Raw genomic sequence first — 13,920 nt, 5'->3', positions numbered from 1 at the left:
GTATTTACAGCAGTGTCATCTTTCAAATTGTAACAGCGTTGTAACAGGCTTCGCCTTTGGTGTGAAAAGATCTTCAAACACATACAGTAACTTGGTTATAAAGGTGTTTTCCCCAACAGAGTAGTGTACATATTTTGATTTTTTTTATTTACAGGGTTGAGCCTCAATGAAGCACATGTGACACATATGAAAGCAGATCCTTCAGTTATTCATGTAATGAAAAAATAGTGCTTTAACAATGACAAATTTCATCACTAAAGATGCACGCAGCAACATAAAAGAATGAACATATTTGAAATTAATCTGGACATACTTGTAAACCTTTGATTGTATTTTATTACAATACATTCAACATTTAGCCAACCAGTTATGGAATTCCATCACAAGTACGAGCATACTGTATTTGTAAGTGCCTTCTACTGTATTTGCAAATGCATTTGCAAATCCGTTCAAACATATCTGTGGGTACATTCAAACAAATTTGCCAGTCAAAAATGCTTGTCCGGATGTGCAGCACCACAGTTTTTGTACCCCAGCATGTGTAATTTCAAACAACTCTACATACAGTTTGATTGTTTTTGTAATAAGCAGGAAATGTCTGTTGAAGATTCAGAATGCAAGTCACTTCTAATTTTTAGTAATTGAAATAAAGGCATCCCATTAATTGAAATAAACAAGGTTCATTTTAAAAGGAAATAAATTACACAATTGCAATCAATACTATTGTGCAAACAATAATGATAAATGATGTATCCAAGCCGTTGGATGCCATCAACATTTTTTATTGGAAGTAACATAACTACAAATTGTTGTTGTCAATAAACAATTTGAAACATTTGAACAAACATGTAATTGCTGTTTGTCTCAAACCTAACAGATTAAAAGTGATCATAAGTACTTTTGTTGTTCTGGTCTACATTTGTAGAGTACATTTTATATGTCATAATATTTAATTGGCCCACTTCGTGTATTGCTTTACAATTGAATGAAGAAAAAAAAAAAAAACAACAACAAGACTGTTTGACTTGTTTTTTGACTATCAGACACATTAACCATCCCAAGCACCTCATAATCAGGTGCACCTCATGTATGGATGTCCAATTGAAATTGATTGGTTTGACTCATTTGCCGAACTGGCTTGTTGTTCTCAATGTCAATATGCATTATTACCCAGTGTGCCCTTTACATTTCCCATAAAACTGGGGCAAAAAGCTAAAAATCCTCGCAATGCTTTGAAAAAAAAACTCGTCCAAATTACATTTCCTCTAAACAATGCTGCTGAAATGTCTATCTTGCATTTACATGAACCACCACTTTGTTGGCACGCGATACACCCTTTTATACGGCACTAAAACCACATATACGGGTACCGCTGAATTAGTTGCTTTTATATATCTCAAGCACATTCTATACGAGAACCTTTCCAAAGGTTAAGGTTAAATTGAAATACTCCTTTGTGTACCAACCTACACAATTAAGGCAACCATAATTCAATAAAAAACAGGTGTTAGAGATATAAGGATGTTTTATATTTCTAGTGGGCACTTAAGTAATTTAAAACACAAGTAAATCCCACTCAGATAAAATATTTCATAGGGTATTTTGACTGAGGGGCCATCTGTGCATTTCCCCTGAGGAAAATAACAACACTTCAAGTTCTTGCTGATATTACACATGTCCAAGAGGCTGCATTTGAGTACTAACTGTTTTTCTCCCATATCACTGTCCCTATCCTTTACAACTACCCTTTTCTTACATGCCACTGCTCAGTGTTGGTAAGCAACATTTCAATCTGTTGTTACAAAGGAGAGGAAAAGAGCATATTTGACTGGTGTTTCAAAAGTTTCTTAGAACCTGAGAAAAGTTAGTACAATTGTTAAATTGCCACATCTATGGCAAGCCGTTTTGAGCATTTATTCAAATATGCTGTCCTTGATATCCAACTTAGGTCCATGAACTACTACCTACTGCATGTCATCACTCGTAAGACTATTTAGCTAGTAGTAGGACGTCAAATTGCTGTTTCTCATCATGATTGGGGAAAGTGACACACCACAAGTACAACTATAATACGCGTAGTGAGGCAAAAGTGTCAGTACTTGACATCTGAACGCTACAAGCGCTGCTAGAAGAGCACTTGATGTGAACAAGCAAAACTATATGTCAGCAATAGTACTAGAAGCAAGCTGTTGTCAAGAAAAACACAGTTTTGTCAAACTAGTAACATATAATTGTACTACCAGTTGTTTATGCCTTTCTCTCTTTATACTAGTGAGGACAAACTGCATATCAATGCGTGGACTGAATCTTAAAAATATTGAGTAAAAAGATAGACGAATTCCCAAAGAGGCTGGCGCCTAAATACGGTCTCTAGTGTGCTCAAGTTCCTTTCAAGTGGCAACACCAGTAGGTGGACATTAAACTGGATTTAATTAAAAAAAAAAAAAAAAAAAAAAAAAAACTGGAATAAACCCTCAGCTTTGCATACAACTTTTTAATGATGTAACAATACCTGTGAAAAACAACAGGGAAATAACCAGGAAGGCTAGCTTTGATTCCACAAGGTTTGACAGTTGTAACAGGACCTCCAAAACATTTGCCACATTGGACTTCATTTTTAGTTACACACAACGAAAACACATTATTGGCACTCTCAAAACACTCTTTTTAAGATTAAGATGGATCTCTAAGGCTGATGTCTCTAGTTCCGAAAATAGCTTGTACCTCTTAATGTGGCTTCAGTTTAAGTGAAATGATCTAACGACACATTCTGAAATGAAAGCTTTATGTACTGTTGTACTGCAAAAACATCCACTAGAGGGAGCCAAGACACAAAGTTCGATTCAGAGTGAAGTGAATACTCAATGGGAGTTGTTCAGTCTCCTGTAGGTGTGTTTTCAGGAGCTCTGGACTGTGGAATGTTCTGCTGTGTGCAGTCCGGCAGAAGCTAACAGTAAGTCAGTGAGAAAATAACTAAAGTTGATCCGCCATCTGTCTAGAATTTGAACTGGAATGATTGTTAGAGGACATGGTTCTGAGAGACGGGGATGCGGAAGGGCTTCCGTAATGGGGTAGAACGCCCTCAGAAGCTTCTTGCCCATCAGGGAGGTAAGGAGGAGGTGGGAGATCAAACCAGGGAGGCCGACTGGAAGCAAACAAAAACATGATGAGCGACAGAAAACATTTTACAACAACATTTAACCCCTAAAAATGCATGACTTGCAGCTAAGCACATTCAATTTATTATGTGTACAAGAAAGGACTTTTTAGCTTAATTACAGTACTGTAATGAGAAGTCTCATATAATGTCCAAAATGATGACGACGACGATGGGCACAATGAATTAGCAATACAGTCTGATAAATAACGAGGACGGGATGACTACAGGGCATAGCTTAAACGTCCACTTTTTTCTTTGGCCATTTGGGCAGAACTGTATATTTTGATGCGACTCTTCCTAGGAAGTTGAGGAAACAAAATGATAGGCAGCTACTGTTGCAGTTTTTTTCATAGACGAATGGGACTGTATAATTTTATAGGCATCCATACGATACTCTTGTTCACACCATAATGACAGAATACCGCAGTGCAACATTTTCCTTATCCAGGAGGTTTACCTTCTCCTGGGGCATTATAACATCCTTTAAATATTTCGGCTGTTTGCCTGGGGCCTGAGAATTACCATGGCGCTTGGGCGGAATATACGGGCATTAAAGAGAGATATATGTAGCGATATTGCACTGCATGCAGTGAGACATTCAAACAGAATGTAAATTGCCTGTTTTTCAAGCGAGGCACATATGTATAATAATATGCGGCTGTATTCAGTTCAATAATCAAGAAATTGTATTCATCCGTTTTCTCTAGCGGCTTATCCTCACTAGGGTTGCAGGCTTGCTGGTGCCTATCCAAGCTGACTTTGGCCAGCAGACAGGGGGCATCCTGAACTGGTTGCCAGTCAATTGCAGGGCACACCAGGATGAACAACCGCTCGCACAACCATTCACACCCAAGGACAATTTAGGGTGTTCAATACACCTGCCGTGCACGTTTTTGGAGAATGGGAGGAAGCCGGAGTGCCCGTAGAGAACATGCAAACTCCACACAGGAAGGCCAGAGCGAGCTAGGGTTGAATTCGGGACTCTGAACAATGAGGCAGATGCGCTAACCACTCCACCACTGAGCTGCCCAGCAAATTGTATTAACATTGGAAGATTTGTAGAGGATAATAAATAGATTTACCATTACAATACATGATTTTTAACTGGTTTTCCGCCACTGCAAAACACACATAAATAAATACATTCGCTAATAGTGGGTGTAAACAAAGTATCATAAGGTTTCAGGACGTGCCTGAAACCAGCTGACTAGGGACTCGAAATAGTAGCTTGTAGAATCCGTTTTTTTGCCAATAAAAAAGCATCTATGACTAGTAGAGCAAAGGTGCTCAAATAGTTGGTCCAAAAAATTGCCTTTTTTTTTTTTTTTAATTTACCTGACATCCATAACAGCCTGAGAGTATGATGGAGGGGTCTCCACCGGCTGTGCAGTGGGATCAAGAGTCTCAGATAGTATTTGGAGCATATGAGGAGATGTGCTATACTGATCGGCTGCAGAAGGGGAGCCGGGAGAGAGACCGGGATCACCAGGATGCATGTGGCCGTGATCCAAGATGACCAAGCGGGACAGGAGCAACGGTTGTTGGTGGAGAGGGGCTCTTCTTACACCGGTGGGAAGCAGAACACTCCTCTTCCTCTGGTGATGAAGCACCAAGACCAGCAACGCTAAAACCAACACGAAGATGACGGCGCTCCCGATGACGGCGTAGGTGATGCTGGGATAGTGCCGCAGACGGTAGTCCAACGTCACAAAGTCCTGCCCGGGAGCCTCTGCAAAGGAAAGACAAAGCTTCAAGTCAGGACGGCTATAGAAATAGGGATATGGGCATTTAGAAGTCATGCTGTGGTATGGAGTCCCTTACTGCACAATGAGGAGAAATATGTAGGGGATGATAAGTGAAAAAGATGTAGACTGGAAGGAAGAGGCACCCGGGAGCTGTAGAGCCAAAGCACTAAACTGTCTTCAGTAGAAAATGGACTCAATGCACTCCTAAGAACGTAGACGCTGGCATTTTCTAAGAGGTGTAAAAGCAGTTTAAGAAAACCAAGGCTGCACTCCTTGGTTGACCCAATTTAAAATTTTAAACCCTCATTCATTATTATAGAGGATGAAAAAGGACAGAGGTGAACTCAAATAAAACACGATCCATGTTTTTGGCATTGCAGATGAAGAGAGGGTAACGGAGGATCAAGGTTCGAGGTTACAGTTTAATTGCCAGAACAGGGTTTCCAAAGTTTAGACGACTTCAGACCGAAATAAAACACTGTGGTGCTGGAAGAAGTAAAAAAAAAAAGGGACCGATAGAATGCCAGAAAGCACTGCATCTTATTATTCTACGGGTGCAATGAGGCCATAGCTTTGAAAGATAGTGTGAGAAATGGAATCAGGGTAAAGTATACGTAAATCAAATTTAAGCTTTGTAACGGCAGATATTGTAATTGTAAAAGGAGCGTAGAGAGGGACTAGGTCCTATTTATTAAGGCACTGCAGGCATGCAGTGCTAATGAGGAGGGAGTATTTTATATTAGCTGTAGCTATTTTATTTCAAATTACACAAGTGCCTCGGGCTCAGACTATAAACAGCAAACCGCTGAACCCCTCATAAAAAAGTTCAAAACACAATGAAATAAACTTTCAGGTCTGCGTTGGAAAAATAATGCATCACTGCCTGAGCACTTTGATATAGTTCCAAGTGTGACTGTGTGGTCTGTGTTGCCTAGCAACCATGCAAACCATTTGTGGACCTTGCCAAAAGAGCTTGACAGGAAATGACCAGTACAAGATACCTCCAGGTTGCTATAGCAAGACCATGATTTCCTCTTCTAAGCTTAAAGCTGGGACAAAGGAAACCCTTTTGGAATGTTTTGAAGTGTTCGCTGATTACTAGACCTTGAAGGATGTCATGTTTTACACCCCAAACAGTCATAAATTCACAGGGCCTCTGAGAATATCAACAAAACCGGTAATCTGTTTTGTGACTTAAAGGTCAGAAAATATAAAAACATCTATATGAGATGCTTGCTTGCATTTATTACAACTGAGGTGAAGAGTATAACATATGGTAGGCACTGGATATGGTTTCTCCCTGGGCACTCCAGCACTCCCACACCGCCCCCTTTCCGTGATTTTCGGTCCATCATTTTTCAATCCAGACAAAATTGTAATCGTTGGTCCATCAGTCCATAGACTAAGAAAAGGAGCAACTCCAAATACATATCCGGTAAAGTCAGCTTTGTTATACCGTAGCTGTGAATGACCAGTAGTGAATTGAACCAATCCAAACCATCCACTCATCTGAACATGTTTCTCCACTGCTTGGTGGTTTTGTAAAGTGACTACTATAAAGTGTATAGTGTATGTATAAACTTTATACTATAAAGATGCAGTAATATGGGAGGTAAACATCCAAGTTGAATTATATTATATATTATATTATATATATTATACTTCAGTAAGAAAAAAGGGGAATAGCGGGCTGACAGACCTATGACGGACATTTGACGTGAAGTCTATAACGCCGTTTTTTTTGGTTGTTTGTTTGTATTTGTTTTTGTTTTTTGCATCCATCGACAAAACGGGTGTCTGTCTGCGATGGACTTACGGACAGTCTGTTAGTGCTGCCGAAGTGCCCACCTCTGCCTATTTGCACACTTCTTGTACCACCTACCACACATTTGTGGATGAGATCCCCAAGCTTTTCGTGTCTGCTTTTGATAGTGTGAAAGCTGATGTTGTTTGTGAAAGCCTCTGGAGAACTGCAAATGCAAAAAGGCATTCTGGCCCAAATAAGCATGGTCATGCTTGCTGGAAGAGGATGTTACATTTTGGACAGCCTGATGAAATGCCCACCCCTGACAGTTAGAAGTGTGGATAAAGCTCCAGTCATCAGCCGATTTCATTGCAGATACTTGTACAAACAAACATAATAAGGTTGTACACAGCACATGTACATGTTCCCCCCTTATTTTATCTTTAAGGAAATGAGTTGCAAGTCATTAGAAGTAGCTATTAATCGATAAAGAAAGGTATTTCCAGCATGTTTGTATGTGAGATTCTTTCAAGGCTCTTTTTGCATGTTCTCTCTGTCTACCTGACCTTGAAGACGCAAGAAGGCTTTTGAAATGTATGTCCGTGTATGTGCGCGCACACAGTGTTGAATTCCCAACAATGTGCAGTGAAGCATCTCACCTATTCATGTACCAGTGTGTATGTAGTCTTGAGGGGGCATGCTTTAATTAAATGTAATCTAGTTGAGATGCTCCACCCGCCCATTTCCTGAACTAGGCTGCAGCCAATAAAATAAGACTCCTCTCCCGCTTCTTTGTAATTTAAAATTGGGCAGTACTTCAAGCTACCAATTAATTTAGGATTGGACTCTGAGCACAAAACAATTTCAATAATTACCTGATTCAAAAGCACTTGCAGACACTATTACCCGAGTCTGTCTTTCGGATGTTACCGCAGTCCTCTGGGAGTGCAGGCAAACACACAAAGGGAACTCGTAATGCTGCAACATTAACAATGGGGGCTTGATGGGCACGTTAGCTGCAGAGGGTTGAAAGGCGGTTGCAAATCACACAGGCGATGCAAAAAAGAAGAAAGAACGCAACTGAGGCAACCTCCTGGTTTTTTTTTGTTTTTTTTTGTGAGGGAAAAAAGGTCCTGTGTGTCGACTCCCCTCTGAGAGCAAAAAAGAGAGCTACACTAAGTGGGATACACACAAACCGATTTTTAAAATATAAAAGACCCCCACATAGAATAATGATGTGTGCTTATTATTTTTACGGCTTTATCACACCTGTGCCTTGAAAGACAATTTTTTTCCACACTTATTTTTTCAGGTTTTTGTTGTTGTTGTTTTGACTTGTGAATGCAAATTTTATATATGATTGCTGTCTGGTGGCATGTGATTTAATTTGCAAGAGCCACTTTGGCAGAAGAGCAAATTTGCCTCGAAAAAGAGGCTTCAAGCTGTTCAATGCCAAACTGAGCTTGCTGTATAAAACAAGGCAATATACCTTGTAGTACCTTAATGACAACTTTCAATGTAAGACTCCACAGGCACATGGGCTAACAATTAGTTTCTATGTGTCATGTTTGTAACCTTCTCAGCAAAAGATATCTGAAGTGTGCAGTGACACTTGTAGAGACATAGCATCACAACAGGCATATATTCTTTATCCTCTGCGAAAAGTGATCAATGTTGTTGCCATACTGAGAATCTGAAAGAGGAGCTGAGTCTACAGTACAGTATATTGTACATTATATCTGTCTATCTTTATGTCAGTCTTATTGGGCTCTTAAGTAGCTTAGGTGCACAGACTGTAATGAGCAGCATATTGTGCATTGAACATGAGACAATATCTGCTTACTTTTTTTTAATGATAAATAACTCATTCAATGCCAGCCATTTTCGCAGTTCACTACATGTTGAGTGCCGGCCCTTTAAAAGACTCTTTTTCAACCTTTTTTTGAGCCAAGGCACGCTTGTTTCATTGGATAAACCCCAAGGTATCCAACAAGCCGAACATTTTAAAATTCAAAATTCTGTTGCTTATATTAATAATATGAAGTCATTGTAATCAAAGTTTATCAACAGGAATCAAATGTCACTCCTTAAAAAACCCCTTAAGATCCTCTCTCAAAGTACTGTGCTGCCACCTATTGGCAAAACATATGTTTTACAAGGTAACGCTGTGACACACTAGTCAAACAGACGACAATAACTCTGGTTCTAAGAACCAGAGGGGGGAAAAACATCACTCTAAGCACAACACAGTCAATATGTACTAGTGTTTTATGATGCTGGTTGTAGAGTTTGTTGAAACTTTGTCGTAAGCTAAAATAAGTCATTTTCAGACATGTTGCTATATATCAGTCACTCTCAAATAGTGGGGTGGAGCCCGATGACCACAGGGAAAATGATATGTTTTTGCCTTATGAAGTGCAATTGCAATGAAAAAAGAATTAAAATAAGCATTTTTTTTTTCATGTCAGACACTTAGATGCACTTGATTTTAGACTAACGTGTAACCTGCATAAATGCTGTAAAAAACAAAAATTGTTGAAAGTTGATTTATACAGTTTTTGTTTTGTTGATGATTAAAGGGACAATGTTTTAAGTTTACAGTTTAAGGTTAAATTTTTATAGATACTAATCTTTTTTACAGACAGTGCGGCGAGTCAGGGAGCGCAAAAGGTTTTCTCTTCCCTGGAAGGAGGGGTGGGGGGGGGTGCTAAAAAAATAGTCGAGCGCACTGCATCAATGTGCATGTTTGTAGATGTTTAAAATCATAATTACACTTAATCACAATTCCTGATTATTATTTCAACAAATATCTTCAGACACAGTCTACGGCAAACTGAAATTATCATGACAAAAAGGAAATCAAGCCGAGGAGTATAAGCATGAAAAAATGCCTACTGATGCTCCCATTGCTTTTAGTATAAAAATGTATGATCATCTAACATAAAATATTTATGATGCATACATGAAAGAGGCGCACAGATGCCGTTTTTAACAAAGAAACCATGGATCATAAAACATACAGTGTCGTGCAGACAACGTGCACGCTGGCTTTCATCACATAAACCGCTTGTGACAGGTGAGCTCATGAAACAAGAAATGTAACATTCCCTTCCAGCAAGCATGACCATGCTTATTTGGGCCGAAATGCAATTTTGCGGTTGCACTTCCCCAGAGGCGTTCACACCATCAGCTTTCACACCATCAAAAACAGACATGAAGCTTGGGCATCTCATCCGCAAATATGTGTTAGGTGGTACCACAAGTGTGCAAACAGGCGGATGTAGGCACTTCGTCAGCGCTGACGGACTGAAAAAACCCCCAAAAACAAACAAAAAATAAAAGGGCAAATGAAAAGTTTTAAGAGATTTTTTTCTGTGTTTTTGCTTTTCGATATGTTTTACATACAGCAGGCGGTCACTCTTTCATGTAACCAAAGGGTCTGCACCCACATTTTCATTTTTTCCCTGATTGGCTCTTGGCCAGTATATGCAAGATAGGAGATTTTTAATTCCCTAATTAGAGACTTTTTTTTTTATGCAAATTCAACCTCAGCAATACTTTGTTGTTCATGTTTAGCATCAACATATTGTCAACATAACATATACAGATTACTGCAGAGTAAAAGAGCAGTTTCAACTCAAAACCAATACTTTGGTAGCATCTACATCTGTTCCCTTGTTTGATTGATTATTTTAGTGTACATATAACCACAAAAAAAATCATCATTCATAATTCATACATATGTATACCCATATATACATATCTCTCAAATTTACACATGACAAATTGTATATAAAATCTTATTCAACTTAATTGTTACATATCCATCCATCCATTTTGACAAAGGTCACAGGCCTACTGGTGCCTATACCAACTGACTTCGGGCAGTGGGTGGAGGGACACACTGAAATGGCTGCCCGACACTAGTAGGGCGCACCAGGAGGAACCACCATTCATGCACCTCATCACATCTAAGGACAATTTAGTGTGTCCAATACACCTGCCATGCATGGTTTTGGAGTGTAGGCTGAGTGTTTGGAGAACCCATGTGGACACGGGGGAGAACATGCAAACTCCACACAAACCTGAGCCAGCTGGATTCAAACCTGGGTCCCTTAACTGTGAAGAGGACGTGCTAGCCAGTTTGCTACTGAGCCGACTCTTTTTTTATACAGTATATACTTAGTAGTATATTTAACTTTATTATACTTTTTTAACTCTTTTTGAACACAACCATTAATTCACATCTTTTCAGTTCTATATCATAGATTTTTCCAGTAAATGACACCTTGCACAGATTCACACATTTGCTTTACTGGTGGATTGCCCCCTTGTTGCTAGTAAATTAGAAATAAGTACAGATAGGCATTGGATTAAAATACACACGGCTCAAATCATAAGAAAACAAACTGTGGCTTATTGTCAGAATTTATGGTAATTACAATGAATTAATAATTCCAGTAAATATTGACAGTGTTCCTCTTCTCAAATCAACACTTACTGCAGGCTTTTGAGAAAAATATGTACCGTATTTTCCGCACTATAAGGCACACCGGATTATAGGGCGCACCCTCAATTAATGACATATTTTAAAACGCTTTCCATATATAAGGCGCACCACATTATAAGGCGTAACAGTAGAAGCAGTCAAACTTTATTAGTAGATTACAAATCGGCTGTCTGATAACTCCATTCACCCCAAAATGAATAAACAATTGTCTTATGACTTATTTTATTAGTATTTCCATGACAGTTTATCTTTTAACAGCAAGGTATAACATGTAGTGCAACATTTATATCAGGGAACTGTTCCTCCAGTGCAATCGTAATATAGTATTACTCAAAGTAATAACAATAATAACTCAAATAGTAACTCTAAACTGTCAATCGCATAATAACTCAATGTCAATATGACCAACCTTGTTCAACTGTAAAAACACAAAAGAAACAGGTAAAACTTACTTTATCAGTCCATTCCCCATCTACAAATCCCAATCTCAATATTGATTCATATATAACGTGCACCATCGGCTTTAAAAAAAAAAAAAAAACAAGGCTTTTGGGTCCGCCTTATAGTGCGGAAAATACGGTAATGTATGTCTGTATGACGTCAAACAGGATTAGGCATGGTTAAGTTGGTCGGCTAAATGGGACTGTTAGACATTTCTGCCCACTTTATAAATAGTTCATAACACCAACGTAGTTTCCATACTCTTTCATCGAATATACTGTATACGTGAAGCTTTCATAAGTGGAGGATGGCTGGGGGATGCTAGGTGCAGGCTTTCTATGCTTCACTTGAATTCCAGCAGTGAGCTGTTTTACACATCTCTCCACAAAAAACACCCCTTCTCTGTCCTTGTCTCTTCTTGTTCATCATTATTGTATTTTTCCTGGATCGTTTCCCATTCGCTCTTCTCCCGTAATACTCTTTGTCCACCTTCCTGTTGGTAATTCAATGTCCAGTAATTCAAATGGGATGCCAAATGCTATGACCACACTCAGGTAGGATGAAGCTCCAACTACAGTGTAGTGACTGTAAAAACGCTGAATGCATCAATTCTTAATTTGATCAATCCTTTCACTGCTGGTTGTGTCCCCCATATCCAGTCACAATCTTGCCATTTCACCTCCTCTTATGGCAAGTTCCTTACTTTGTAGGTCCCATGGGGATGTACTGTATAGAAGAAGAAACAGAATTGAACTAACAGGAGACAAAATAACCTTTTTTCTACAACATGTCCATGCATTTTATTTCCCCTTCTGCATTCTCAGGAGCAGGATCACTATCTAACTGATAACAGTTGGCAAAGCCATAGAGGGAAGCTGCTGTATGAACTCATTTTGGGATGCTCTTTACTACATTGTTTAGCCTTTATCATCTGGTCTACATTCCATTTGTTGGCAGTTTTCTGTTTTGTTGCATCCTGCAACATGGGAAAACAACTAAGCTAAGTAGAAAAACGCGCAGCTATGAGTTGACCAAAACAATTTTCATTCCTAGTCCCGAAGGGCCAAGTTTCTTCATATTTTAGATGTATCCGTCTTCCAACAGACCCGGTGAGCTCACCAGCAAGCTCTGCAGAAGCCTGACAATGATCCTGATCATTTGACTCAGGTGGGTTTGCAGAGGGAAACATGAAATCAAGCTGAATAATTGCCCCCAAGGACCGCAATTGCACATCCCTGACATCAAAGCTTGGGGACCACATCTCTACCTGACGTTAATGCAGATTTGCATGTAAGGATGAAAGCAACCGAAACTGTTGGTAACACAAATTTTAGTAGAACATAAACATGTTCTGCCATAAATGAAAGAAGTGCAACTAATATGCAACCAAACTGCTGAAGTTAAATCTGAGCTGTTCTTTTATGCTCATTGGCTCTTACTTACTCATGTATGCCAGCCATCATTTCCCAGGAGCCACTGAAATGAAATGAGAGCGCTACAAAAAAATAAAAATGAATGAGGGATGTCAACAAACTTCATATGTCTTAAACCCTCACTTAAACCACCAAAGAAGTGGGGATAGATAGATCTACTGCTTTTTAGCATTTTCCTCAGAGAGGTGATAGGCACTGCACAGTTCAACCGTGTCTCCATCTCACATTCACTTTCTTTCTTTAAAGGGCCTCAAATGTGAGGGGGGTAATTAGTTATCATCCCTTGACTCCAGTTTTCTAGGCTTTGCTAATCCGAGTCTGTCAAAGGGAAGTCTGGCAAGTGTAGAAGTTGGTCACAGCTACACTTCGCCTCATTGCACAGTCACTTTGTGCGATGCTAATTACAGGTGGGGGCTGCTGGCTCCTCTGGCAACTCAGCTGCCGCAGTTACGTTCACTTCTGTGAGATATAACACGTTGTAGAGAAATACTTGACAGGCTCAGAATATTACATCCTATATGAGGTGAGAACAGAAAGAAAGAAGAGATGAGATGCAAGCAGAGGAGAGGAGAGCAGAAAAGAAGAGGAAAACCACTAGGAGGCAGACATATCACATGCTTCAGTAAACATGCAAACACTGAGCAATTTTACACAGAGACGGAGTTGCCCACACCATCTGGCTTCATACGGTTTTAATAGAAGTTCACTTGCACAATTAGCTTGCAATCCATCCCATTTACTATAATAACCACATTCCATGCCCAGCTATTACACACAATGCTCAGGGTATTCTATGTAACCATCACTTGCATCACATCTTTATAATGTAAAACAATATAAGACACTGTTAGTAAGATTCAAGACAAAAGAAAAAAAAAAAATCTCAA

The 13,920-nt window shown here is 39.3% G+C and overlaps 1 protein-coding gene across 1 annotated transcript in view; it reads right to left on the bottom strand.

Annotated features, from left to right (window-relative positions):
- Positions 1-766: 766 nt before the first annotated feature.
- The window catches only part of ldlrad3 (low density lipoprotein receptor class A domain containing 3), a 74,763-nt gene continuing 61,609 nt past the window's right edge, over positions 767-13,920 (bottom strand). Inside the window, exons 5-6 of the mRNA XM_088417148.1 lie at positions 4,496-4,889; positions 767-3,145 (exon numbers count right to left, since the gene is read on the bottom strand). Of these exons, the coding sequence (XP_088273274.1) occupies positions 2,974-3,145; positions 4,496-4,889 (566 nt within the window). The 3' untranslated portion in view covers positions 767-2,973. The remainder of the gene's footprint in view (positions 3,146-4,495; positions 4,890-13,920) is intronic.

Source organism: Hippichthys cyanospilos, chromosome 6, assembly GCF_059441005.1.
Source record: "Hippichthys cyanospilos isolate Australia breed blue-spotted pipefish chromosome 6, RoL_Hcya_1.0, whole genome shotgun sequence".
NCBI classification, from domain to species: domain Eukaryota; kingdom Metazoa; phylum Chordata; class Actinopteri; order Syngnathiformes; family Syngnathidae; genus Hippichthys; species Hippichthys cyanospilos.
Note: the sequence above shows the minus strand (reverse complement) of the source record. Positions and strands in the feature narration are given on the sequence as shown.